The sequence below is a fragment of the Anomaloglossus baeobatrachus genome, chromosome 4 (assembly GCF_048569485.1).
Source record: "Anomaloglossus baeobatrachus isolate aAnoBae1 chromosome 4, aAnoBae1.hap1, whole genome shotgun sequence".
NCBI lineage: Eukaryota > Metazoa > Chordata > Amphibia > Anura > Aromobatidae > Anomaloglossus > Anomaloglossus baeobatrachus.
The window spans coordinates 224946015-224972615 of NC_134356.1; the positions used below are offsets into that span (position 1 = coordinate 224946015).

Sequence of the window (26601 nt, forward strand, 5' to 3'; positions counted from 1 at the left end):
CTTCCTCGGCAAAAATTTACCACAGGACTTGGAGAATTTTCCTGTCCTGGTGTCGTTCTTCCGGCCACGCCCCTTGGCCTTTTTCCCTGCCGACCCTTCTGTCCTACCTACAGTCTGGTCTGCGGTTAGGGCTATCCCTCAATTCCCTCAAGGGACAGGTCTCGGCCCTGTCAGTGTTGTTCCAGCGGCGTATCGCCCAGCTGGCTCAGGTGCGCACCTTCATGCAGGGCGCATCTCACATCATTCCGCCTTACCGGCGACCTCTGGATCCCTGGGACCTTAATCTGGTCCTCACGGCCTTGCAGAAAACCCCCTTTTGAGCCACTTAGGGAGGTTTCTTTGTCTCTTCTTTCACAGAAAGTGGTCTTTCTAGTGGCCATAACTTCCCTCAGGAGAGTCTCTGATTTGGCTATTTCTTTCAAGGAAGATAGTTTAGAAGTACAACGTGAGAAAATTATAACCAAAAACTTCTAAAATTGCCAATTTTAATTATTATCAAGTTTAAAAGGGAAAGAAGTCCCAACATCAATATTAACAATAAACATCAATTTCAACAATACAAATATCAATCAAAAAACGTACAGTTCAAAATTAGCTGCTGATACGGGGATAATGGACCCGCTCATTATCTAGGGAGTCCAGTGGAAACTGTCCTTATCTGTCTTACACTGAGGCTTAAGCTAAGTAGTCAATACTGTATATTTGAATAATTTGCTGTTTACCCCTTGTCCCAGCATTATCTATGCAATTTGAACACCCCTTTTGATTATTTAACCTGTTGGGTGTGAATCATCTGGCTTTATCTTATGTTTACTGGGACTGTATATACTCTGGGGTTAATTTGCTCTCAGTGGGACTCAGGACTACCAACATATGATTTTCTATTGAGCTAATTTTGAACTGACTATTTTTTCCACCCCTGAAGAACCTCATATGGATGAGGGGAAACGCGTCGGGCGGTTGTTTTTTGAACCATTAGTTCATCTCTGAATGGTTATTTCCTGGGTCATTGTACCCTATCACTGTCTCTAGTCTAATTATACTGGTGACAGTGTTTCCATTTTTTTGCATAATTGAGAGATTATTGTTGGTTCATTATATTGGAAATTATTCCTTTAGTACTATCACCTCATCTGCTAGGGTCATTTAGGGCCCGGAGGGATAGTCTTCGTTGAGCGGGGGCGCCAACTGCGCAGGCCTCTAGGGTGCCGACCTCCGCGGCAAGGAAGGGGCGAGTTTTAGGGTCTATTGAGGGTCAGGCCCCCCCTCCCCTGTACGTTTTTTGATTGATATTTGTATTGTTGAAATTGATGTTTATTGTTAATATTGATGTTGGGACTTCTTTCCCTTTTAAACTTGATAATAATTAAAATTGGCAATTTTAGAAGTTTTTGGTTATAATTTTCTCTGATTTGGCTGCGCTCTCCTCTGAGTCACCTTTTTTGGTTTTTCACCAAGATAAGGTGGTTCTTCGTCCGTCTCCGGACTTTCTTCCGAAGGTGGTATCTCCTTTCCACCTTAACCAGGATATTTCCCTGCCTTCCTTTTGTCCGGCTCCTGTTCATCGCTTTGAAAAAGCGTTGCATACTCTGGATCTTGTGCGGGCGCTCCGGATCTATGTGTCTCGCACCGCTGCTCTTAGGCGGTGCACCTCTCTCTTTGTGCTGACCACTGGTCAGCGTAAGGGCCTCTCGGCTTCTAAGCCGACCCTGGCTCGCTGGATTAGGTTGGCCATTTCCAATGCCTACCAGTGTTCTCAAGTGCCTTCCCCGCCGGGGATCAAGGCACACTCGACCAGAGCTGTCGGTGCCTCTTGGGCTTTCAGGCACCAGGCTACGGCTCAACAGGTCTGTCAGGCTGCCACTTGGTCCAGTCTGCATACCTTTTCGAAGCACTACCAAGTGCATGCTCATGCTTCGGCAGATGCGAGCTTGGGCAGGCGCATCCTTCAGGCGGCTGTCGCCCACTTGGGAAGTTAGGTTTCGCCTACTTCTCAGTTTTCTGTTTATTCCCACCCATGGACTGCTTTGGAACGTCCCATGGTCTGGGTCTCCAATAAGGAACGATGAAGAAAAAGAGAATTTTGTTTACCGTAAATTCTTTTTCTTATAGTTCCGACATGGGAGACCCAGCACCCTCCCTGTTGCCTGTTGGCAGTTTTCTTGTTCCGTGTGTTTTCACCGGCTGTTGTTGTATTCAGAGGTTCCGGTTGTTCCGGGTTTTGCTCTGTCTCTACTTGTGGGTGGATGTCCTCCTTCAGCTTTTGCACTAAACTGGCTAGATTTGGTCATCCAGGGGGTGTATATGCTAGGAGGGAGGAGCTACACTTTTTAGTGTAGTACTTTGTGTGTCCTCCGGAGGCAGAAGCTATACACCCATGGTCTGGGTCTCCCATGTCGGAACTATAAGAAAAAGAATTTACGGTAAGTAAACAAAATTCTCTTTTTCTCTTTATTCATATGTTCATGGCAGTAATGCAGATTCCATTGTCAGATTATAATTCATACATATAGCTATTGTATTTTTCAGGCCAGTATTCACACAGCAGTTTCTGCTATTACATGTATTCCTCTTGCATAGTCATTGGTGTACATATCCCCTAATAGGACATATACAGCTTGGGCATGTTGTCCGTATCCCCTAATATGACATTTACAGCTTGGGCATGTTGTCCGTATCCCCTATTATGACATTTACACAAGTGTTGTCTTTATAAGACAATCCCTTTTAATTATCAACCTGTTCTAATTCCTACCTCCTAGAAGTACAGGATTGTTATGGTTGGTTTGTTAGATTAATGCAGGGTTCCCCAACTCCAGTCCTCAAGGCCCACCAACAGTGCATGTTTTCAGGATTTCCTTAGCATTGCACTGCTGTTGGAACCAGCACCTGGGCAGGTAATTACATTAAGACCTGTGCAATACTAAGGAAATCCCAAAAACCTGCACTGTTGGTGGGCCTTGAGGACTGGAGTTGGGGACCTCTGGATTAGTGCACACATTTTTTTCCCAAACACTTGCTTACAAATGTTGAACAATTTGTGATTTAAAGCATGTGTTTGACTTGCACTATATTTCTGGGTGTTAGACAGTTCTTGCACCTTGCAAGCAAAAAGGGGGCTTACCTTAACATGCAACAACACGCACGGAAATGTTGGGACTTAGTAAGGCAACTAATAGGTGGTCTAAAATGAGTCTAAACAGTCCAATGACATACAGCATGAATCACATTGATAAATGTGGTACATTAAGTGTCTAGTCTAAGTTTGGAATTAATCGATCTGCCCTATTGTTTTTGTTTGCTTATAGGCGATAGTCTATAGAAAACTTCTTGTTCCTGAGATGGATGAGGTGATGAAGAAAGTAGCAAAATTAGCAGTCACTGCCCAGAGCGACCCAGTCAGAGTCCAGTGTCGTCAGGTGAGTGCCACGTTGAAGCCCAAGGCCAAGATATGGTTCTGCTGCAGATGTGCTTCTACATCCATCCTTTTACTTCTCCTTCCAGATATACCTCAGCTATTTGCTGGACTATCCACTTGGAGAAAAGCTGAAAGTCAACTTGGAGTTTATAATTGCACAATTAAAGTAAGTGAAAGTTTTCTTTGTCCTCTTCAAAGCTGGACGAATGTGATTTGGTCTTCTATCATAGAATGGGATCTAAAATGATGACCTCTTCCCTAGAGATGAGTAAATCAATTTCAAGGATCCCGGTCTAGTGGCCATATCTGTATTCTGTGACCATGGGACGGGAACCCTGAAAACTGCTTTCCAACTGCTGCCATTCCTGGGCTTCTTTGATTTTTAGGCTCGGCGCCATGTCATGTGCATGCCATGTTGTCACAATGATGTTGCACTGAGCCTACAAATTAAGAGACTCCTGCGGATTCTGAAGTTAGGAGGCAGCTCGCAGGGCCCCTGTACTGGGACCACCGTATACTACCGTGCTGCTTGACCAGGGTCCTGCGGAGTTATTCACTCATCTCTATTCTGCCCATATTTATTCTAAAAATCATGTGACATTTATTAATCCTTCCAATAAATGGTATCTATAAACATGTAATACGTGTCTGCAGTGATATAGGGGGTAACTAAATGTGTCATGTGTAATGCCTAATCCTGTTTTCTTCATCGTTCCTTATGGGAGACCCAGACCATGGGTGTATAGCTTCTGCCTCCGGAGGACACACAAAGTACTACACTAAAAAGTGTAGCTCCTCCCTCCGAGCATATACACCCCCTGGATGACCAAATCTAGCCAGTTCAATGCTTTGTGTTCAGGAGGATCACACATGCATTTTCATCTGATTTTTGATTTTAAAGAGTTGGAAGAAAAGCGGGTCCAAGCTGGACCCCCGGCATGTCCCTTCTCACCCCACTGTGTCGGCGGTGCTGTTAAGGTTGATTTCAAGGCTGGAGCCTTTACATGCCGCGCTCCTTCACCATCCCTCGGGCTCTGGCTTGAAGTGGGAGCCAGCACGGTTCTCACTGCTTTGCAGGAGACCGGTCTCCATCCGCAGCCCTCTCAGGACCCTGCCGGACGGAGCACTCATCCCTCAGGGACCTGGCCCTGCGTCTCTCAAGCTAAGTATTGAGACGTTATTGTCAGGGGGTCCCTTGCATTTTTTATTGTTGGGGAGAGTATGTTAGTTATTTTGGTGACATTTCCGGCCGGTTCTCTGGGTTTCCCCTGAGAACCGCGCCGAGGGTGCCTGCTCGCCGGCCGCACTGTAAAATTTAGTCCCCGGCTTCAGCTGCGGCCTACTTTCGGTTTCACTGCCCCTGCATGTCAGTCAGGCAGAGGGACCGTGCGGCGCCGCCCACCGGCCGTTCAGCTCAGGGGAGGACACTCCTCTCTGAGGAGATGTTTCCCTCCCCTGTATATCCCCTTGGCCCTCCGGTTCCCACTCTTGGACTAGGCCCCGCCCCCCCTCCTCACTCCGGCGCCATTTTATCAGCGTTCTCACACTGATCGGCGCTGGCTGCTGCATCTCTGCAACCTGTCTGGGGGTCTGAGTTGTGGGATCCGGAGGGCACACAAATCGGTCTGGTAAGCCACAACCTCTGGTTGTGGACTTTATTATACACTCTCTGGGGGTCATTCTGAAGGAGTGTGTTCTTACTGCAGAGCCCCCACCTCAGCAGCATGTCTCACACTAGGAGCAAGGCTGTACTCAATATGCACTGCATGTAAGCTCGTACTGCCTGAACTGAGCACATATCCTCATTGTGATGCCTGCTCTAACATGGTGGTGCCTCAGCCTGGAGTCTCCCCAGTGGTCCCTCAGGCTGCTCCGGCCCCGGTGGCTGAACCCCCGGCTTGGGTAGAATTGTTTACTAAGTCTATCTCCCAGTCCTTTGCTGACTCCATGGGAGAGCTGTCCCGGACTCTGCTGAGCATGCATCAGCCCCCTTCACAGGGTGCCTCTGCTGCTTCGGCTCGCTCTCCAGAGCTCACAGAGGATTCTTCATCTGCTCCCAGACCCCGTCCTCCTAAAAGGAAACGCAGGGACCCCTCTCCTTCCTCGTCCCGCGGCTCCGATTCACGAGCCGATTCGCAGGACGAGGAGGATGTCTTTACTGGGGGCTCGGACGCTACCTCTATGTGCCCCATTGATCTGACTGAGGGGGATGCAGATGTTAGTGATTTGATTGCGTCCATTAATACTGTTCTGGACCTCAATCCGCCAGTATCAGAGGAGCAACCCTCTCTGGCAGAAAAGCACCAGTTTACTTTGCCTAAGAGACCAAGGAGTGTGTTCTTTAACCACTCCAGTTTTCAGACCACTGTGTGCAAGCCCAGAGCCTGTCCTGACAAACGCTTTCCTAAGCGTGGTTCTGATGACCGTTTTCCCTTTCCACCTGAGGTGGTCAAGGAGTGGGCTCTCTCACCAAAGGTGGACCCTCCGGTGTCTAGACTCTCAGCCCGGACAGTTGTATCTGTGGCTGATGGCACCTCACTCAAGGATCCCACTGACCGCCAGGTTGACCTCCTGGCCAAGTCTGTGTATGAGGCGACAGGGGCCTCGTTCTCCCCATCTTTTGCAGCAGTGTGGGCTCTCCAAGCCATCTCTGCTTCTCTGGAGGAGATGCATACCCTCACTAGGGACTCTATGCCTGAATTGGTTGCTTTAACTTCCCAGGCTTCAGCCTTTTCAGCCTACGCCATGTCTGCCATGCTGGAGGCCTCTCACCGCACTGCGGTGGCCTCTGCCAATTCCCTCGCTATCCGCAGGATCTTGTGGCTTCGTGAGTGGAAGGCGGATGCTTCCTCAAAGAAGTACCTTGCTGGGCTCCCATTTGCTGGGTCCAGGCTGTTCGGTGAACAGCTGGATGAAATTATTAAGGAGGCTACTGGCGGGAAGAGTACTTCCTTGCCACAGACTAAAGCCAGGAAACCTGTCCAGGGCAGGAACCAGTCGAGGTTTTGTTCCTTTCGTTCCTCTAACTGGTCATCCTGTAAGCCCTCGGCCTCGTCCACTAACTCGGCCAAGGACCAGAAGCCCACCTGGCGCAAGAAGCCGCGTCCACAAGGGTCCGCAGGAGCTGCTGCCACCAAGGCAGCCTCCTCTTGACTATCTAGCCGAGCCAGCAACGTCCTTGGTCGGTGGCAGGCTCTCCCACTTTGGCGACGTGTGGTTTCAACACGTCTCCGACCAGTGGGTGCGGGATATCATCTCCCACGGCTACAGGATAGAGTTCTCTTCCAGCCCGCCAAACAGATTTTTTCTGTCAACTCCCCCCTGCTCCAAGGCCGCCGCCTTCTCTCAGGCCGTGGCATCCTTGCAGGCCAACGGAGTAATTGTGCCGGTTCCCACCAGGGAACGGTTCAGAGGTTTCTATTCAAATCTCTTCCTAGTCCCCAAAAAGGACGGTTCCTTCCGGCCCATCCTGGATCTCAAGCTTCTCAACAAGCATGTTCAGGTGCGGCATTTTCGCATGGAGTCTCTGCGATCAGTCATTGCCTCAATGACCCAAGGAGATTTCCTGGCATCCATCGACATCAGAGATGCCTATCTGCATGTGCCAATTGCAGTTTCACACCAGCGTTGGCTACGTTTTGCAATCGGAGAGGAACATTTCCAATTCGTGGCTCTCCCCTTCGGGTTAGCCACGGCCCCTCGAGTATTCACCAAGGTCATGGCAGCAGTGGTTGCGGTCCTGCACCTCCAGGGGTTGGCAGTAATTCCTTACCTGGACGACCTTCTTGTCAAGGCTTCATCCAGCGCAGACTGTCAGCGGAGTGTCTCGCTCACTCTCGCCACTCTTGTTCAATTCGGGTGGCTTGTCAATCTGCTCAAGTCCACTCTGACCCCGACCCAAAAACTCACGTACCTAGGGATGCAATTCGAAACTCTGCCGGCACTTGTCAAGCTGCCCTTAGTCAAACAGCAGTCCCTCCATCTGGCGGTGCGCTCTCTGTTGAGGCCCCGCCGTCACTCCATCAGACACCTTATGCAGGTGCTGGGTCAGATGGTGGCGTCAATGGAAGCGGTTCCCTTTGCCCAGTTCCATCTGCGTCCTCTGCAGCTGGACATTCTCCGCTGTTGGGACAAGCAGATTTCTTCCTTGCACAGGTTGGTGGCTCTGTCGCCACAAGCCAGGAGCTCTCTTCAGTGGTGGCTTCGGCCTCTCTCTCGGTCTCAGGGACGCTCCTTTCTGACCCCGTCCTGGGTGATCCTCACCACGGATGCCAGTCTTTCCGGCTGGGGAGCAGTATTTCTCCACCACCGAGCACAGGGCATTTGGACTCCGTCCGAATCAGTCCTCTCGATCAATGTGCTGGAAATCAGAGCTGTGCTCCTAGCTCTCGTAGCCTTTCACCACCTGTTGGCGGGCAAGCACATTCGAGTCCAGTCAGACAACGCGACAGCAGTTGCCTACATCAATCACCAGCGCGGGACTCGCAGCCGCCTGGCAATGTTGGAGGTTCAACGCATCCTGCAGTGGACGGAGGACTCCAAGTCCACCATATCCGCAGTCCATATCCCAGGCGTGGAAAACTGGGAGGCAGATTATCTCAGCCGTCAAACCGTGGACAGCGGCGAGTGGGCTCTGCATCAGGCAGTGTTCCGGTCGATCTGCCGCAAGTGGGGCACTCCGGAAGTGGATCTATTGGCATCCCGGCACAACAACAAGGTCCCGGTTTACGTGGCTCGCTCCCACGATCCTCAGGCCTTCGCAGCGGACGCGCTGGTTCACGATTCGTCCCAGTTTCGTCTGGCTTACGTGTTTCCCCCTCTAGCTCTCTTGCCCAGAGTCCTGCGCAAGATCAGAATGGAGGGCCGTCGGGTCATACTCATCGCCCCAGACTGGCCCAGGCGAGCTTGGTACCCAGACCTGCTCCGTCTGTCCGTAGAGGTGCCGTGGCGTCTCCCGGACCGCCCAGACTTTCTCTCTCAAGGTCCGTTTTTCCGCCAGAATTCTGCGGCTCTCAGATTGACGGCGTGGCTCTTGAGTCCTGGATCCTGACGGCTTCCGGCATTCCTCCCGAAGTCATCTCCACTATGACTCAGGCTCGGAAGTCTTCCTCGGCAAAAATTTACCACAGGACTTGGAGAATTTTCCTGTCCTGGTGTCGTTCTTCCGGCCATGCTGCTTGGCCTTTTTCCTTGCCAACCATCCTGTCCTTTCTACAGTCCGGTCTGCAGCTAGGACTATCCCTCAATTCTCTTAAGGGACAGGTCTCGGCTCTGTCAGTGTTCTTTCAGCGGCGTATCGCCCGACTGGCTCAGGTGCGCACCTTCATGCAGGGCGCATCTCACATCATTCCACCTTACCGGCAGCCTTTGGATCCCTGGGACCTTAATCTGGTCCTCACGGCCTTACAGAAACCTCCCTTTGAGCCTCTTAGGGAAGTTTCTTTGTTTCGACTTTCACAGAAAGTCGTCTTTCTGGTGGCCATAACTTCTCTCAGGAGAGTCTCTGATTTGGCCGCGCTCTCTTCGGAGTCACCTTTTTTGGTTTTTCACCAAGACAAGGTAGTTCTCCGTCCGACTCCGGACTTTCTTTCTAAGGTGGTGTCTCCTTTCCACCTTAACCAGGACATTTCATTGCCTTCCTTTTGTCCGGCCCCTGTTCATCGCTTTGTGAAAGCGTTGCATACTTTAGATCTGGTGAGGGCGCTCCGGATCTATGTGTCACGCACCGCCGCTCTTAGGCGGTGCACCTCTCTTTTTGTGCTGACCACAGGTCAGCGCAAGGGTCTCTCTGCTTCTAAACCGACCCTAGCTCGTTGGATTAGGTCGGCCATATCCGATGCCTACCAGAGTACTCAGGTGCCTCCCCCGCCGGGGATCAAGGCACACTCGACCAGAGCTGTCGGTGCCTCTTGGGCTTTCAGGCACCAGGCTACGGCTCAGCAGGTCTGTCAGGCTGCCACTTGGTCTAGTCTGCATACCTTTTCAAAGCACTACCAAGTGCATGCTCATGCTTCGGCAGATGCGAGCTTGGGCAGACGCATCCTTCAGGCGGCTGTCGCCCATTTGTGAAGTTAGGTTTTGCCTACTTCTCAGTTTTCTGTTTATTTCCCACCCATGGACTGCTTTGAGACGTCCCATGGTCTGGGTCTCCAATAAGGAACGATGAAGAAAAAGAGAATTTTGTTTACTTACCGTAAATTCTTTTTCTTATAGTTCCGACATGGGAGACCCAGCACCCTCCCTGTTGCCTGTTGGCAGTTTTCTTGTTCCGTGTGTTTTCACCGGCTGTTGTTGTAGTCAGAGGTTCCGGTTGTTCCGGGTTTTGCTCTGTCTCTACTTGTGGGTGGATGTCCTCCTTCAGCTTTTGCACTAAACTGGCTAGATTTGGTCATCCAGGGGGTGTATATGCTCGGAGGGAGGAGCTACACTTTTTAGTGTAGTACTTTGTGTGTCCTCCGGAGGCAGAAGCTATACACCCATGTTCTGGGTCTCCCATGTCGGAACTATAAGAAAAAGAATTTACGGTAAGTAAACAAAATTCTCTTTTTCACAAATTTATTCTCAATTTGTAGTGTCTGATTGTATTACTGTTCACAGTGTTACCAGGAGACTAAAATACTAACTACATGGTGGCCCAAGGGTATCAGTTTGTGTGTTGTGAGCAGATGAAGCATTTCAGTAAAATGCTCCAAACTTAATTATTAACCATTTCACCATACGTGGACTTAGTTTACGACTTAGCCAGGGTGAGGTGACACCACTGAGTCACATCTCTACTCCACACAGGCATTGGACTAGAAATGTCAGGAATCGAGTCAAATATGGAACATGCGACCATACATATGTCTATAAGCTAGCCTTGATTTAACTCCCATTTCTAAACCAATAGGTGTCTGTTGGATGGTGGTGGGGAAGGTAGGTTGTATTGGTGCCCATATCCCTGAAACTGCTATCTCTCCCTACTCTCACACATGAACGTTCGGTTCCGCCAAGTGTTCACCGCGGAAAAAACGCATCCAAAACGCAATGCATTTTTACCGCGTTTTGCCCAATGCATTTTTTAAGTGAAATCTATTGACTGGAAGGGCTCAAAAACGAGGTAAAAATGCAAACGTAATCGACAGGCTGCATCTTGAAAAATGCAGCCAAGATGTAGACAAAAAAAAATGCCCAATGTGGACAGCAAAATCAAAATGTCAGTCTTTGCTTTGGGAAGGAAGTGCATGCATTTAGGTGCATCTTTGTGACCTCAAAAACGCAGCAAAAAAATGCCCTGTGTGAACTTAGCCTAAAACTTTAAAATGACTCCTCCATTTCTTCCTGAACATCATCCAAAGGGGAGTTGGAAGGTCCCCGTGCACAGTACATGATTGATGTATCCTACCAAAATCAGCACCTTCAGTCCACTTTAATCAAATGTGTATGTGGATATTAATCCTTGATGAATAACACAATGGATAATCTTAGGGTATCATATACAGTTTTTGCCTCCTGAAATGCACTATAATGCCTACTGTTACAGAAGGTGGCTAAACAGAATATTAAAGAGTCCGTTCAGGTTTTCTGCTCTCCCATCTGAGAGCATCATGTTGTAAGGGCAGAGACTTTGATTCCAGCAATGTGTCACTTACTTGGTACAGTTTTGAAAAAAATAATCCCTGCTTTATGTGCTGTAGTTCTACCAGTTATCCAGATGCATTGCTTTCTTTAACCACGCCCACATCACTGGCGGTTTCCTGTGTACACTGTGCATAGGCAGAAATCTGCCACAGTGGTGGGGGAGGGTTATACATAGCTCATGAATATGGAGGACTACATGACAGCAGGTTTAGTAGTTCTCTAGTGATAATCTCCTGCGGATAGAACTGTGATGTTCTCAAAACTGCAGCAAGTGACACGTCGCTGGAATCAGGGTCTCTGTCCCTACATTATGCTTCTCTCAAATTAGTTGGTAAAAACATCTTGTGACAGACTCCCTTGAAGTGGGTGATCATAAATATGGATTGCTAATTGACATTGGATGGGTTTGCAGAGACTGACCTACGTATAGGGATATAGTAGGAAATGGTATTCATAAACTGTAGCTACTGTCAGAAAAAGGATATTCCGCTCACTCTGTGCCTTATTACTTTTTTACTGCCCCTTGTATATGTATCATTTAGACACATTGAATGGTCAAATTCCAGGAAAATGATCATGTGCTAAAGCCATTTCCTCTTTATTATGCTGCGTATATTTATGGTTTATTATAAAGTGTGAAAGTGGCACAGTTAAATTGTTTAAGGGCGCTGCTAATGGGCACAAATCGAGTTGCATTACCTGGAATCTGATCCAAATGTGCAGTCTGCTTCTGTTCTGTGTACACTGCAGCTCTCCTTTCTCTAGTTTATGGGGGGGATGAGTGTATGTTTGCTTTGACATTGCAAACACACAAAACACAGGTGTGAATATTGGAATTGGTGATAATGCCACTGCTAAGCTGAAATCTGTCGTCTCACAATCATCCATATATAGATAGTGCCATGACGCCTTACATTTACCATACAGCCGGATTTAGTCGTCGTTTTAACCCTTCTTTGTTTTTGTCCTTCTGAGCAGTTATGAGTATGAAACTGGCCGGGAATCCGCTTTGGAAATGATTGCTTATCTGTTCCAGACTTTTCCCGTGGTAAGTAAATTACAGTTCAGGCACTTTTGTAGCACAAGGGTGACTGATCTACTCTCCAAGTAGCAAAAAGGAGACAGTTGTATACTGCAGTGCTATTATATGTGGAATAATGAATATGGGAATATAGACACGTAAACGAGATACTTAGCACACAAAAATGGCCAGATTTTATGTGAGCCCAACAGCCAGTGGCAAGGCGACCTCTCTTTTGTTAGGTCCCTAGCAAACCAATGCCACTTTAGAAATGGAAGGGAAATCCAGGGCACTACTCCGCACCATACATGTCCTTGTAGGGAAGTCTTTTACATATAGGCATAAATCAGTGCTGTTCTGGGGTGCACATATATAAGAAGACAAGGTATCATCCAGTATGAGAATAAATGGCACTCACCAGGTCTTTGCTGTGCAGGGTACGGTTTATTTCAATTGTGGAGGTTACATATGTGAAGAGGGCTGGTGGGGAGGGAACACACGCCGGACACGTCAGACGATGGCTGTTTCGTCTTCAGCTGAAGCACTGTGTAAGTGCGAAACGGCCGTCGTCTGACGTGTCCGGCGTGTGTTCCCTCCCCACCAGCCCTCTTCACATATGTAACCTCCACGATTGAAATAAACCGTACCCTGCACAGCAAAGACCTGGTGAGTGCCATTTCTTCTCATACTGGATGAAACCAATGCCACTCTTTGGTCTACTCTCCTTATGATGATACACCCCTTTGTATGTTAACGCCCTCTTGTCAGTTTAGTCATTCATCTTAATATTCAGGAAAGGTGAGAGGAACAGCACAATGCAGAGTTTTTAAAAACGATCGATAAATTATTTTATGGTATTTACAAAAACAGCCATATCTAAATAGGTGACATACTGTACGTTCAGGTGACATTGTACACTCGCTGAATAAAATTCTCTCCCAAAAAGAATCCCGGGTATTCATACATTTCTTTAAATTCTATTTATAATGTATGATCCAGGCAATGGCTTTATCATCTCTTAAAAAAAAAAAAAAATATGAATCTGTGCTTTCTCTCACTAGGCGATACTTGATGTATACTGTGGGCTTATGTTCGTGCCCCTTGCTTTGATTATGGTGAATGATGATTCCACAAAGTGTAAGAAAATGGCCGCCTTGGCAGCAAAAGCCCTGCTTGGAAAAGTCAGCCGACAGCAGAAAGACTTGATGTTCTCGCTGGCCACACAATGGCTGAATAATAATAAGGTAATAAAAAAGCTGAACAACATTTGTTAGTTTTTAATAAAAACACACAATTCATTTATCCAAAATGATCATCTATTCTCTTAGTTGAGATTCCTTATTGCCTTGAGCCCCGCCAATTACGAAAACAGGGGTTCCTTGTCCCTTATCTCTGAGTTCATTGGTTGATCTAAATCCATTTTAGGCTATATTAATGAAATGCTGAACGCCTGTTTTCTTTCAGTAAAAAGTTACAAATTATGACGCATGCCATTTCTGCAACCAAAAAAAGCAATTTCTTTATCGTTCCTATGGGAGACCCAGACATTGGGTGTATAGCTTCTGCCTCCGGAGGACACACAAAGTACTACACTAAAAAGTGTAGCTCCTCCCTCTGAGCATATACACCCCCTGGTTAACCAGATCTAGCCAGTTCATTGCTTTGTGTTCAGGAGGCACACATCCACACATGCATTCTCATCTGATTTTTAATTTTTGGAAAGTTTTTGAAGAAAAGCGGGTCCAAGCCTGGACTCCCGGCATGTCCCTTCTCACCCCACTGTGTCGGCGGTGCTGTTAAGGTTGATTTACAAGGCTGGAGCCTTAAATGCCGTGCTCCTTCACCATCCCTCGGGCTCTGGCTTGAAGTGGGAGCCAGCACGGTTCTCCATGCTTGGCAGGAGTCCGGTCTCCATCCGCAGCCCTTCAGGATCCTGCTGGACGGAGCACTCATCCCCAGGGACTTGGAACCCTGCGTCTCAGCAAGCTAAGTACCTGAGACGTTTATATTTGGGGGGGTCCCGGTACTTTATTATGGTGGGAGAGTGTGCTGTGTAACTTTTGTGACATTTCCGGCCGGTTCTCTGGCTGTCGCCTGAGAACCGCGCCGATGGTGCCTGCGCGCCGGCCGCATCGCTTAAATTTAGGCCCCGGCTTCGCCGGAGGCCTACTTTCGATTTCACTGCCCTCGCATGTCAATCATGCAGAGGGACAGTGCGGCTCCGCCCAGCAGCCGTTCGGTACAGGGGAGGGACACTCCTCTCTGAGTACATGTCCCCTCCCCTGTAAATCTCCTTGGCCCTCCAGATCCCGCTCTCAGAGAAGGTCCCGCCCCCTCTCTTCGCTCCGGCGCCATTTTCTCAGCGTTTTTTCTCTGGATCAGCGCTGGCTGCAGCATCCCTGCTAAGCTGCTTGGGGGTCCGGGCTGTGGGATCTGGAGGGCACACAAACGGTCTGGTAAGCCACAACCTCCGGTTGTGGACCTTCTTATATACTCTCTGGGGGTCATTCTGGCTCAGAGCCCCCACTTCAGCAGCATGTCTCATACGAGGAGCAAGGCTGCAAGGCTGTACTCAATATGCACTGCATGTAAGCTCGTACTGCCTGAACCGAGCACCTATCCACATTGTGATGCCTGCTCTAACCTCGCGGTGCCTCAGCCTGGAGTCTCACCCCCAGTGGTCCCTCCGGCTGCTTCGGCTCCGGTGGCTGAACCCCCGGCTTGGGTAGAATCCTTCTCTAGGTCAATCTCCCAGTCTTTTGCCGACTCCATGGGACAGCTGTCCCGGACTCTGCTGAGCATGCATCAGCCCCCTTCTCAGGGCGCCTCTGCTGCTAGGGCTCGCTCAGCAGAGCTCACAGAGGATTCTTCATCTGCTCCCAGACCCCGTCCTCCTAAAAGGAGACGCAGGGCTCCCTCTCCTTCCTCGTCCCGTGGCTCTGATTCACGAGCTGGCTCGCAGGACGAGGAGGATGCCTTTACTGGGGGCTCGGACGCTACCTCCATGTGCCCCATTGATCTGTCCGAATGTGACGCAGATGTTGGTGATTTGATTGCGGCCATTAATTCTGTACTGGACCTCAATCCGCCAGTATCAGAGCAACAACCCTCTCTGGCAGAAAAGCACCAGTTTACCTCACCTAAGAGGACAAAGAGTGTGTTCTTTAACCACTCCAGTTTTCAGGCCACTGTGACCAAGCCCAGGGCCTGCCCTGACAAACGCTTCCCTAAGCATGGTTCTGATGACCGTTTTCCCTTTCCACCTGAGGTGGTCAAGGAGTGGGCTCATTCACCAAAGGTAGACCCTCCGGTGTCTAGAATCTCAGCCCGGACCGTTGTATCAGTGGCTGATGGCACCTCTCTTAAGGATTCCACTGACCGCCAGGTTGACCTTCTGGCCAAATCTGTATATGAGGCGGCTGGGGCCTCGTTCGCCCCATCTTTTGCAGCAGTGTGGGCTCTCAAAGCCATCTCTGCTTCTCTAGAGGAGATGCATTCCCTCACCAGGGAATCTATGCCCGAAATGGTTGCCTTAACTTCCCAAACTTCAGCTTTTTCTTCCTATGCCATGTCTGCCATGCTGGAGGCTTCTCACCGCACTGCGGTGGCTTCGGCTAATTCCCTCGCTATCCGCAGGATCTTGTGGCTTCGAGAGTGGAAGGTAGATGCTTCTTCAAAGAAGTACCTTGCTGGGCTCCCTTTTGCTGGGTCCCGGCTGTTCGGTGAACAACTGGATGAAATTATTAAGGAAGCTACAGGCGGGAAGAGTACTTCCATGCCACAAACTAAAACCAGGAAACCTGCCCAGGGTAGGAACCAGTCGAGGTTTCGTTCCTTTCGTTCCTCCAACTGGTCATCCTCTAAGCCCTCGGCCTCGTCCACTAACTCAGCCAAGGACCAAAAACCCAACTGGCGCACAAAGGCGTGTCCACAAAAGACCGCAGGAACTGCTGCCACTAAGGAAGCCTCCTCTTGACTATCTGGCCGCGCCAGCAACGTCCTTAGTCGGTGGCAGGCTCTCCCACTTTGGCGACGTGTGGTTTCAACACGTCTCCGATCAGTGGGTGCGGGATATCATCTCCCACGGCTACAGGATAGAATTCTCTTCCAGCCCGCCAAAGAGATTTTTTCTGTCCACTCCCCCCTGCTCCAAGGCCGCCGCCTTCTCTCAGGCCGTGGCATCCTTGCAGGCCAACGGAGTAATTGTACCGGTTCCCGCCCGGGAACGGTTCAGAGGTTTCTACTCAAATCTCTTCCTAGTCCCCAAAAAGGACGGTTCCGTCCGGCCCATCCTGGATCTCAAGCTTCTCAACAACCATGTTCAGGTGCGGCATTTTCGCATGGAGTCTCTGCGATCAGTCATTGCCTCAATGACCCAAGGAGATTTCCTGGCATCCATCGACATCAGAGATGCCTATCTGCATGTGCCAATTGCAGTTTCAGCGCTCTCTTCGGAGTCACCTTTTTTGGTTTTTCATCAAGACAAGGTGGTTCTCCGTCCGACTCCGGACTTTCTCCCTAAGGTGGTTTCTCCTTTCCACCTTAACCAGGACATTTCCCTGCCTTCCTTTTGTCCGGCTCCTGTTCATCGCTTTGAAAAAGCGTTGCATACTCTGGATCTGGTGCGGGCGCTCCGGATCTATGTGTCTCGCACCGCTGTTCTTAGGCGGTGCACCTCTCTTTTTGTGCTAACCACAGGTCGGCGTAAGGGCCTCTCGGCTTCTAAGCCGACCTTAGCTCGCTGGATTTGGTCGACCATATCCGATGCCTACCAGTGCACTCAGGTACCTCCCCCGCCGGGGATCAAGGCGCATTCGACCAGAGCTGTCGGTGCCTCTTGGGCTTTCAGGCACTAGGCTATGGCTCAGCAGGTCTGTCAGGCTGCCACTTGGACTAGCCTGCATACCTTTTCAAAGCACTACCAAGTGCATGCTCATGCTTCGGCAGATGCGAGCTTGGGCAGACGCATCCTTCAGGCGGCTGTCGCCCATTTGTGAAGTTAGGCTCCGCCTACTTCTCAGTTTCTGTTTATTCCCACCCATGGACAGCTTTGAGACGTCCCAATGTCTGGGTCTCCCATAGGAACGATAAAGAAAAAGAGAATTTTGTTTACTTACCGTAAATTCTTTTTCTTATAGTTCCGTATTGGGAGACCCAGCACCCTCCCTGTTGCCTGTTGGCAGTTCTTGTTCCGCGTGTTATTACCGGCTGTTGTTGTAGACAGAGGCTCTGGTTGTTCCGGTTCTTACTCTGTTTTACTTGTGGGTGGCTGTTCTCCTTCAGCTTTTGCACTAAACTGGCTAGATCTGGTTAACCAGGGGGTGTATATGCTCAGAGGGAGGAGCTACACTTTTTAGTGTAGTACTTTGTGTGTCCTCCGGAGGCAGAAGCTATACACCCAATGTCTGGGTCTCCCAATACGGAACTATAAGAAAAAGAATTTACGGTAAGTAAACAAAATTCTCTTTTTTCCGTGTTTTCCATTGCGTTGCAACTTTTTGAAACAATGGCGAGACTTAATTTTTGGAGTCTTGAGTCTCCTTTGACCAGACAAATTTACCATGATTTATAGCAGAAATTGGCAAACGATGGAACAGTAATCCACACAACTGCATAGCTGTTAAATGGCCGTTTGAGAATGTCTTATTTTCATCGCTTCAGTTAAAGCGAACCTTTCATGTCAAAAAAACAAAACCTTGCAGAAATGGGTTTAATCTGCTTATTAATGGCATTCTGACTCAGTGTGGCCCCGCTCCTGGTAGGAGATGAACTTTATGCCTCCTGGCAGCCTTTGGATTTCAGTCATGGCCTGCGCATATTCAGTTATCACTAAGTACATGGTGCACAAAAGCTGTACTACTTCCCAGCACTGACTGACAGTCGGCTCTGTACTGATGCAACACTGAGGTGGCTGTCAGTCAGTGCTGGAGCGAGGTGACAGGTGCCGCTCACTATGCACAGATGGTAACTGAAACCGCGCCTCTATGACTGAAAGCCACACGGTGTAGGAATGCTAGTAACCTGCAGGTTAACCCCATTTCTGCAGGATAATAGTGTTTGTTTTTACATGACCAGTTCCCAAATTGTTAATTTATTTTTCTAAATGCAACATGCTGTAGTTTTAGAGCAGTTAAAATATTAACTATTTCCACATTATCAAGCTGCAGAAGGCCAATCTAACAGACTGAAGGACATTGTCCCCTTTACAATACAGCTCCTGTCCCTGCGAGTTGTGGATGGGGGTTTGGTTGTGTTCTTGTCATCCATGTAGACAACGCCGTGGCGGCAGCAATAACATCATTTTGAGTTGGAGCGCCACCTTTCCTGTTGTATCATTGTTTATAATCCATATTTCTTTCTACATTGCGTTGTTATATGAGCTCATATGTAAGCTGTAAGAAGTACAATGTATGTGTCTGATTCCTTCCTTCTTTTCCCCTTAGTCCTCTCACAAGAGACTGGGAGCCCTGACCTGTGGATTGTTTGTTGAAGTAGAAGGAGTTGAATTTGAGCAGAGACTTAAACCTGTCCTCTCAAAGATTGAAAGTGAGATGGACCCTATTCACTTTGAGGATGTAAGTATCTTAAAGTCTCCACATTAACCCCTTCACGACCATGGACGGATCTTTCCGTCATGGATCGTGTCCCAGTAAGCCCCGCCCCCTGCCGCGGGCAGGTGGCGTGGATCGGCACAGATATCAGCTGTTTTCAACAGCTGACATGTGTGCCTACATGTTCCGAGTGGAATCGCGTTCCACCCGGAACATTAACCCCTTAGATCTCGCTGCCAAAGTCTGACAGCGAGATCTATATGCGCGCGGCCATGTTTTCTACTTACCGCCGCCCCCATCGGAAGTCACGTGAGTGATCACGTAACGTTCGGTGGTTGCCATCGTAGCACAGGGTCATGTGAGGACGCCTGCTGCTACGAAGTTTCACTTTCCTTTTTCCTCGGCACGGAGCAGAGGAAAAAAGAAAGTGACTATTTCTGCTGTTTACAGCGGTATAGCTGTGATCAGCAGATAGCGATCAGCGATCGGATTGCTGATCGCTATAGCCCCCTAGGGGGACTAGTAAAATAAAATAAAAGTAAAAAAAAAGTTTTAAAAAATTAAAAAAAAAAACAAAAAACCTAAAAGTTCAAATCACCCCCCTTTCCCCCCATTGAAAATTAAAGGGTTAAAAAAAAAAATATACACATATTTGGTATCGCCGCGTTCAGAAATGCCCGATCTATCAAAATATAAAATCAATTAATCTGATTGGTAAACGGCGTAGTGGCAAAAAAATTCCAAACGCCAAAATTACGTTTTTTGGTCGGCGCAAGTTTTACGCAAAATGCAATAACAGGCGATCAAAATGTAGCATCTGCGCAAAAATGCTACCATTAGAAACATCAGCTCGAGACGCAAAAAATAAGCCGTCACTGAGCCATAGATCCCAAAAAATGAGAACTCTACGGGTTTCGGAAAATGGCGCAAAACGTACGCCACTTTTATTGGACAAGCTTGTGAATTTTTTTTAACCCCTTAGATACAAGTAAACCTATACATGTTTGGTGTCTACAAACTCGCACCGACCTCCCGCATCATACCCACACATCAGTTTTACCATATAGTGAACACCGTGAATAAAAGTTCCCAAAAACTATTGTGCCATCACACTTTTTTTGCAATTTTTCCACACTTGGAATTTTTTTGCTGCTTTCCAGTACACCATATGGTAAAACTTATGGTTTCATTTAAAAGTACAACTTGTCCCGCAAAAAACAAGCCCTCATATGGCAAGATTGACGGAAAAATAAAAAAGTTACGGCTCTCGGAAGAAGGGGAGCAAAAAACAAAAACGCAAAAACGGAAAGTGCCCCGGGGCTGAAGGGGTTAATAACAAACAACTGGTTATTACGTCATACTTCATTTCTTTGGCTGGTCTCCCCGAGATCAGTGATTGTTTTGTCTTGTTGGTCTACTAGACATTGCTTCCACCTGGCCAGAATCCTACTCCACACTGATGAGGGGCAATACCCCGAAACAGCTGTCTGTGGATGGATACCTGGCCTTGGTATTTCCCTTGTCATATCTTTAAACTTGTCAAAGAGTTGGATATTGACAAAAAGGGCCACGTAATATGGTGATCTCCTAAAAAGAGCCACTCCTTGGCTAGGTTCTTCCTGGAGGGATATCTGGCTAGTTTCCGTGTCGAGACTCCTAACACAGGCTCCACTGACTTTTTTTTTTTTATTTGTTTATTGCAGTTAGAGGAGGAGACAGAAGAGAAGGCAGCAGACCGATTACTGTTCAGTATACTGACCCTGCTTACAAAGCTGATCAAGGAGTGCAATGTAATGCAGCTGCCGAAGTACAAGGAGATCACCCACAAAATATGCGGTAAGGTGGCTACCAAGGGGCAACACCCTATGGAAAACAATTACCCAATTTGCAGGAAAAAAAATCACGTCTAAACCTTTAAGGACCAGGCAATTTTGTTTTTCACTTTCATTTTTTCAGCGCCTTCTTTCAAAAGACATAACTTCTTTTTTTTATTTTTCCATCGACATTGGTTAGCGTATATTTGTTGACATTGTAGTTTTAAATGGCACCATTCATTTTATTATATAATGTACTGAAACATGGGGAAAAAAATTCAAGTTTGATGAAGCAAACATGCTATTCAGACTTTTTTTTTTATTTGTTTTTAGAGCGGTCATTGTGCAATCAAAATGGCCCTGAAAAATGATTGTCCACATCAGCCCAATTACAGTGATGCCAAACGTATCTATTTTCCGATTGCAAAAAAATTCCATTTTTTACCAGACTAGCAACATTTTTATTTTTTTGTTGATGGGCTGAGTTGAGGGCTTGTGTTTTTCAAGGTCACATTTTTTTCCCTAGATTTTTAATAGGGAGAAAAAACTTAAATATATTTATATTTTTTATATTTTATAAAACTTTTTACTTTAATATATTTTCTTTGTCGCTCCATTGGGAGACCCAGACAATTGGGGTGTATAGCTTCTGCCTCCGGAGGCCACACAAAGTATTACACTTTAAAAAGCGTAACCCCTCCCCTCTGCCTATAAACCCTCCCGTGGATCACGGGCTCCTCAGTTTTATGCTTTGTGTGGAAGGAGGCACACATCCACTCATGCATTCTCATACTAGTTATGTCGGAAGAAAAGAGGGCCCCCACGGGGCCCCCGGCATGTTCCCTTCTCATCCCACTATGTCGGCGGTGTTGTTAAGGTTGAGGTACCCATTGCGGGTACAAAGGCCGGAGCCTCATGCCGTCTCCTTCACCATCCCTTAGCGGCTCTGGGAGAAGTGGGATCCTGAACGGTCATCCAGTTGCTGGGACCGTGCTCCCTCCGCAGCCCCTGTGGGAATCTGCCGGACCGGAGTATATTCAACCTCAGGGACCGGGCCCTGCAACTCTAAGGTACTCTGTGTCCCCATTGGGGAATGTGCAGGAGCGCACCTTCTTCCCGGACGCTGCGGCAGCTGCTGGATTGTGGAGACCGGCGGACTTCCGCGCCGACCGTGCCTGCTTGTCGGGCGCGGTCTCAAATTTAGTCCCCGGCTTCATCGCGGCCTAGTCGCAAAAATCCCGCCCCCGGGCCTGCCTGTCAGGGGTAAGGGCGGGACTGCCGACCTGACGTCTGATGTGAGGGCTGGAGCATCCTGCATGTTTCCTCCCCCCTCACTGATCACTGTGGGGACCCCAGATTCCCGCACTTTCCTGGCGCCGCCCACGGCTCCACTCCTCCCCTGAGATCTCCGGCAGCCATTTTTTGGGCATTCTGCCGGTGGAGGATTCTCAGGAACAGCTCTCACAGCTCCAGGGGACCTAAAGCTGGGAATCTGGAGGCACACACTCCGCTTGTTAGCGGTCGGTAAGCCACACCGGTCACCCGGTGCTGGTCCCCCCTAGGGTGCCGGAATAGATACGTATTTATATATATATTTCTGTTCGGTCGGGCTATATACCCTGTTTTCTTTGTCGCTCCATTGGGAGACCCAGACAATTGGGTGTATAGGCTATGCCTCCGGAGGCCGCACAAAGTATTACACTAGAAGTGTAAAGCCCCTCCCCTTCTGCCTATACACCCCCCGTGCTCCCACGGGCTCCTTAGTTTTTTGCTTTGTGCGAAGGAGGCAGACATGCACGCATAGCTCCACAGATTAGTCAGCAGCAGCTGCTGACTATGTCGGATGGAAGAAAAGAGGGCCCTTAACAGGGCCCCCAGCATGCTCCCTTCTCACCCCACTCTTGTCGGCGGTGTTGTTAAGGTTGAGGTATCCATTGCGGGTACGGAGGCTGGAGCCCACATGCTATTTTCCTTCCCCATCCCCCTTAGGGCTCTGGGTGAAGTGGGATCCTATCGGTCTCCAGGCACTGAGACCGTGCTCCATCCACAGCTCCTGAGGACTCTGCTGGATAGGAGCCGAGTATCGTTCAGGGACATGGCCCTGCTACTTTGAGGTACTCTGTGTCCCCGTGGGGACTGCGCACAGCGACACTCCAACATTGCTGGGTGTGCTAGTGCACCGGGGACAGCGGCGCTGACCGCGTTTGTGCCATTACACACTGCAGCATCGCTGAGTGTGTTAGTGTATGGGGACTACCGCGCTAACCGCCGCTGCCATTGCTAACACTGCGGCGCGGCTGGGACTGTTAGTGCGCCGGGGACTTCCGCACAGACCGCGCTTATACGGCGGCCGCGCTTATAACTCGAGTCCCCGGCTTTTGGGCCTAGTCTCTTTTTCTTCCCGCCCCCAGCCCTGCCAGTCAGGGGAAGGGCGGGACGCTGTACAGCACGGCAGCACTGAGGGCTGGAGCATGCTTTGCATACTCCACCCCCCTCACTGTGCACAGTGGAGCACCAGTTCCCGCACTTTCTGGGTCACGCCCACGGCTCCCTCCTCTCCTCAGGACGCCGGCAGCCATTCCTGTCAGCTCCTCGGACGCTGCAGAGGGGAGACAAGCTCTGGAGGACCCAGGCAGGGATTCTGGTGGCCACACAACCGCTTTAAGCGGGCGGTAAGCAGCACCTGAGGTGCTGGCCCCACTTGTGCAGAAGTGTAATTATAGTTTATATGTTTACAGGCTATACTTTACACTGTAGGGTGCACAGTTGATTTCTGGCTATATACCCTGTTGTGTTGCTCAAAGGAGACAACAGCATGGCGCCCACAAGAAGCAGGGGTGCCAAAACACAGGCTTACTATGCTGCCTGCGCCGCATGTACAACCTCGCTGCCGGCAGGTTCCACTGACCCTCATTGTGTGCACTGCTCGGCCCCTGTGGCACTTACTCAGCCGGAGCCTCTGCTAAGGGGGGCCCAGGGGGAACAACCAGCTAACACTGTCCAGGTGACAGGGACGGAGTTTGCAGTTTTTACTGACAGACTTTCTGAGACTATGGCTAAGATTCTAGAAGCTTTGCAGTCCAGACCGGTATCTCAGACCATGGGCACTGTGGAATCACTGCCCCCTAGTTCCCCTCAGTTGGAACAACAATGTTCCCCCGGGGTGTCTCATAGATCCCAGGGTGAGGTCTCTAACACGGACCGCAGCCCCAGACCGCCTAAGCGAGCTCGCTGGGAAATCCCCTCGACCTCATCACATTGTTCAGGGTCTCAGAGGGATGACTCTCTGTATGATGAAGCGGAGGTAGCTGATCAGGATTCTGATCCTGAGGCCGCTCTCAACCTTGATACTCCTGATGGTGACGCCATAGTGAATGATCTTATCGCGTCCATACATCAAATGTTGGATATTTCTCCCTCAGCTCCTCCAGCGGAGGAGTCAGCCTCTCAGCAGGAGAAATTCCGTTTCAGGTTCCCCAAGCGTACAACGAGTATGTTTCTGGATCACTCCGATTTCAGAGAGGCAGTCCAGAAACACCGAGTTTGTCCAGATAAGCGTTTTTCCAAGCGCCTTAAGGATACACGTTATCCCTTCCCCCCTGACGTGGTCAAGGGCTGGACTCAGTGTCCCAAGGTGGATCCTCCAATCTCCAGACTGGCGGCTAGATCCTTAGTTGCAGTTGAAGATGGGGCTTCGCTCAAGGATGCCACTGACAGACAGATGGAGCTCTGGTTGAAATCCATCTATGAAGCTATCGGCGCGTCGTTTGCTCCAGCATTCGCAGCCGTATGGGCACTCCAAGCTATCTCAGCGGGTCAAGCGCAAATTGACGCACTCACACGTACGTCTGCGCCGTAAGTGGCGTCCATAACTTCTCAAACGTCGGCATTTGCGTCCTACGCTATTAATGCTGTCCTGGACTCTGCGAGCCGTACGGCGGTTGCAGCCGACAATTCGGTGGCAATACGCAGGGCCTTGTGACTACGGGAATGGAAGGCAGATTCGGCTTCCAAAAAGTCCTTAACCGGTTTGCCATTTTCTGGCGACCGTTTGTTTGGTGAGAGACTGGATGAGATCATCAAACAATCCAAGGGAAAGGAAACATCCTTACCCCAGGCCAAACCAAAATTACCCCAACAGAGGAGGGGACAGTCGAGGTTTCGGTCCTTTCGGGGTGCGGGCAGGTCCCAATTCTCCTCGTACAAAAGGCCTCAGAAGGATCAGAGGAACTCCGATCCATGGCGGTCTAAGTCACGCCCTAAAAAGACCGCTGGAGGTGCTGCTACCAAGGCGGCTTCCTCATGACTCACGGCCTCTTCACACCGCATCCTCGGTCGGTGGCAGGCTCTCCCGCTTTTCCGACATTTGGCTGCCACAGGTAAAAGACCGTTGGGTGAGAGACATCCTGTCTCACGGTTACAGGATAGAGTTCAGCTCTCGTCCTCCGACTCGATTCTTCAGAACATCTCTGCCTCCCGAGCGAGCCGATGCTCTTCTGCAGGCGCTGGGCACTCTGAAGGCAGAAGGAGTGGTGGTCCCCGTTCCTCTTCAGCAACAGGGTCACGGTTTTTACTCCAACCTGTTTGTGGTTCCAAAGAAGGACGGGTCTTTCCGTCCAGTCCTGGACCTAAAACTGCTCAACAAACACGTAAAGACCAGGCGGTTCCGGATGGAATCCCTCCGCTCCGTCATCGCCTCAATGTCCCAAGGAGATTTCCTTGCATCGATCGACATCAAAGATGCTTATCTCCACGTGCCGATCGCACCCGAACATCAACGCTTCTTGCGTTTCGCCATCAGGGACAAACACCTTCAGTTCGTGGCATTGCCTTTCGGCCTGGCGACAGCCCCACGGGTTTTCACCAAAGTCATGGCATCCGTCGTGGCGGTCCTACACTCTCAGGGCCACTCGGTGATTCCCTACCTAGACGATCTCCTAGTCAGGGCCCCTTCTCGGGTGGCGTGTCAACACAGCCTTACAGTCGCTCTGACGACTCTCCAGCAGTTCGGGTGGATCATCAACTTCCCAAAATCCAAGTTGACACCGACCCAATCACTGACTTACCTCGGGATGGAGTTTCATACACAGTCAGCGGTAGTCAAGCTACCGCGAGACAAGCAGCTTTCTCTGCAGGCAGGGGTGCAATCACTTCTTCGGAGTCAGTCACACCCCTTAAGACGCCTCATGCACTTCCTGGGGAAGATGGTGGCAGCGATGGAGGCAGTGGCGTTTGCGCAATTCCATCTACGGCAGCTCCAATGGGACATTCTCCGCAAATGGGACAGGAGGTCGGTTTCCCTCGACAGGAACGTCTCTTTCCCTTGCAACCAAGACGTCACTTCAGTGGTGGCTCCTTCCCAATTCTCTATCGCAGGTAAAATCCTTCCTACCCCCAACCTGGGCTGTGGTCACCACGGACGCGAGCCTATCAGGGTGGGGAGCGGTTTTTCTCCACCACAGGGCTCAGGGAACCTGGACTCCGATAGTCTTCCCTTCAGATCAATGTTCTGGAAATAAGGGCAGTGTATCTAGCCCTCTTGGCTTTTCAGCGGTGGCTGGAGGGCAGGCAGATCCGTATCCAGTCGGACAACGCCACTGCCGTCGCCTACATCAACCACCAAGGCGGCACTCGCAGTCGTCAAGCCTTCCAGGAAGTCCGGCGGATTCTGCAGTGGGTGGAAGCCACAGCCTCTACCATCTCCGCAGTTCACATCCCGGGCGTAGAAAACTGGGAAGCAGATTTTCTCAGTCGTCAGGGCATGGATGCGGGGGAATGGTCTCTGCACCCAGAAGTGTTCCGAGAGATCTGTCGCCGCTGGGGAACGCCAGACGTCGATTTCATGGCGTCACGGCACAACAACAAAGTCCCGGCATTCATGGCACGGTCTCAGGATCACAGAGCTCTGGCGGCGGACGCGTTAGTTCAGGACTGGTCGCAGTTCCGACTGCCTTATGTGTTTCCTCCTCTGGCGATGCTGCCCAGAGTGTTACGCAAGATCAGGTCAGACTGCCGTCGCGCCATTCTCGTCGCTCCAGACTGGCCGAGGCGGGCGTGTTACCCGGATCTGTGGCATCTCACGGTGGGTCAGCCGTGGGCGCTTCCAGACCGCCCAGACTTGCTGTCACAAGGGCCATTTTTCCATCTGAATTCTGTGGCCCTCAACCTGACTGTGTG

The 26601-nt window shown here is 49.8% G+C and overlaps 1 protein-coding gene across 2 annotated transcripts in view; it reads left to right on the forward strand.

Annotated features, from left to right (window-relative positions):
- The window catches only part of UTP20 (UTP20 small subunit processome component), a 355063-nt gene that overhangs the window by 320635 nt on the left and 7827 nt on the right, over positions 1-26601 (forward strand). For both annotated transcript variants that reach the window (XM_075344692.1, XM_075344693.1), the window contains exons 51-56: positions 3309-3419; positions 3505-3584; positions 12017-12086; positions 13121-13303; positions 18503-18634; positions 20314-20446. In XM_075344692.1, the coding sequence (XP_075200807.1) occupies positions 3309-3419; positions 3505-3584; positions 12017-12086; positions 13121-13303; positions 18503-18634; positions 20314-20446 (709 nt within the window). The remainder of the gene's footprint in view (positions 1-3308; positions 3420-3504; positions 3585-12016; positions 12087-13120; positions 13304-18502; positions 18635-20313; positions 20447-26601) is intronic.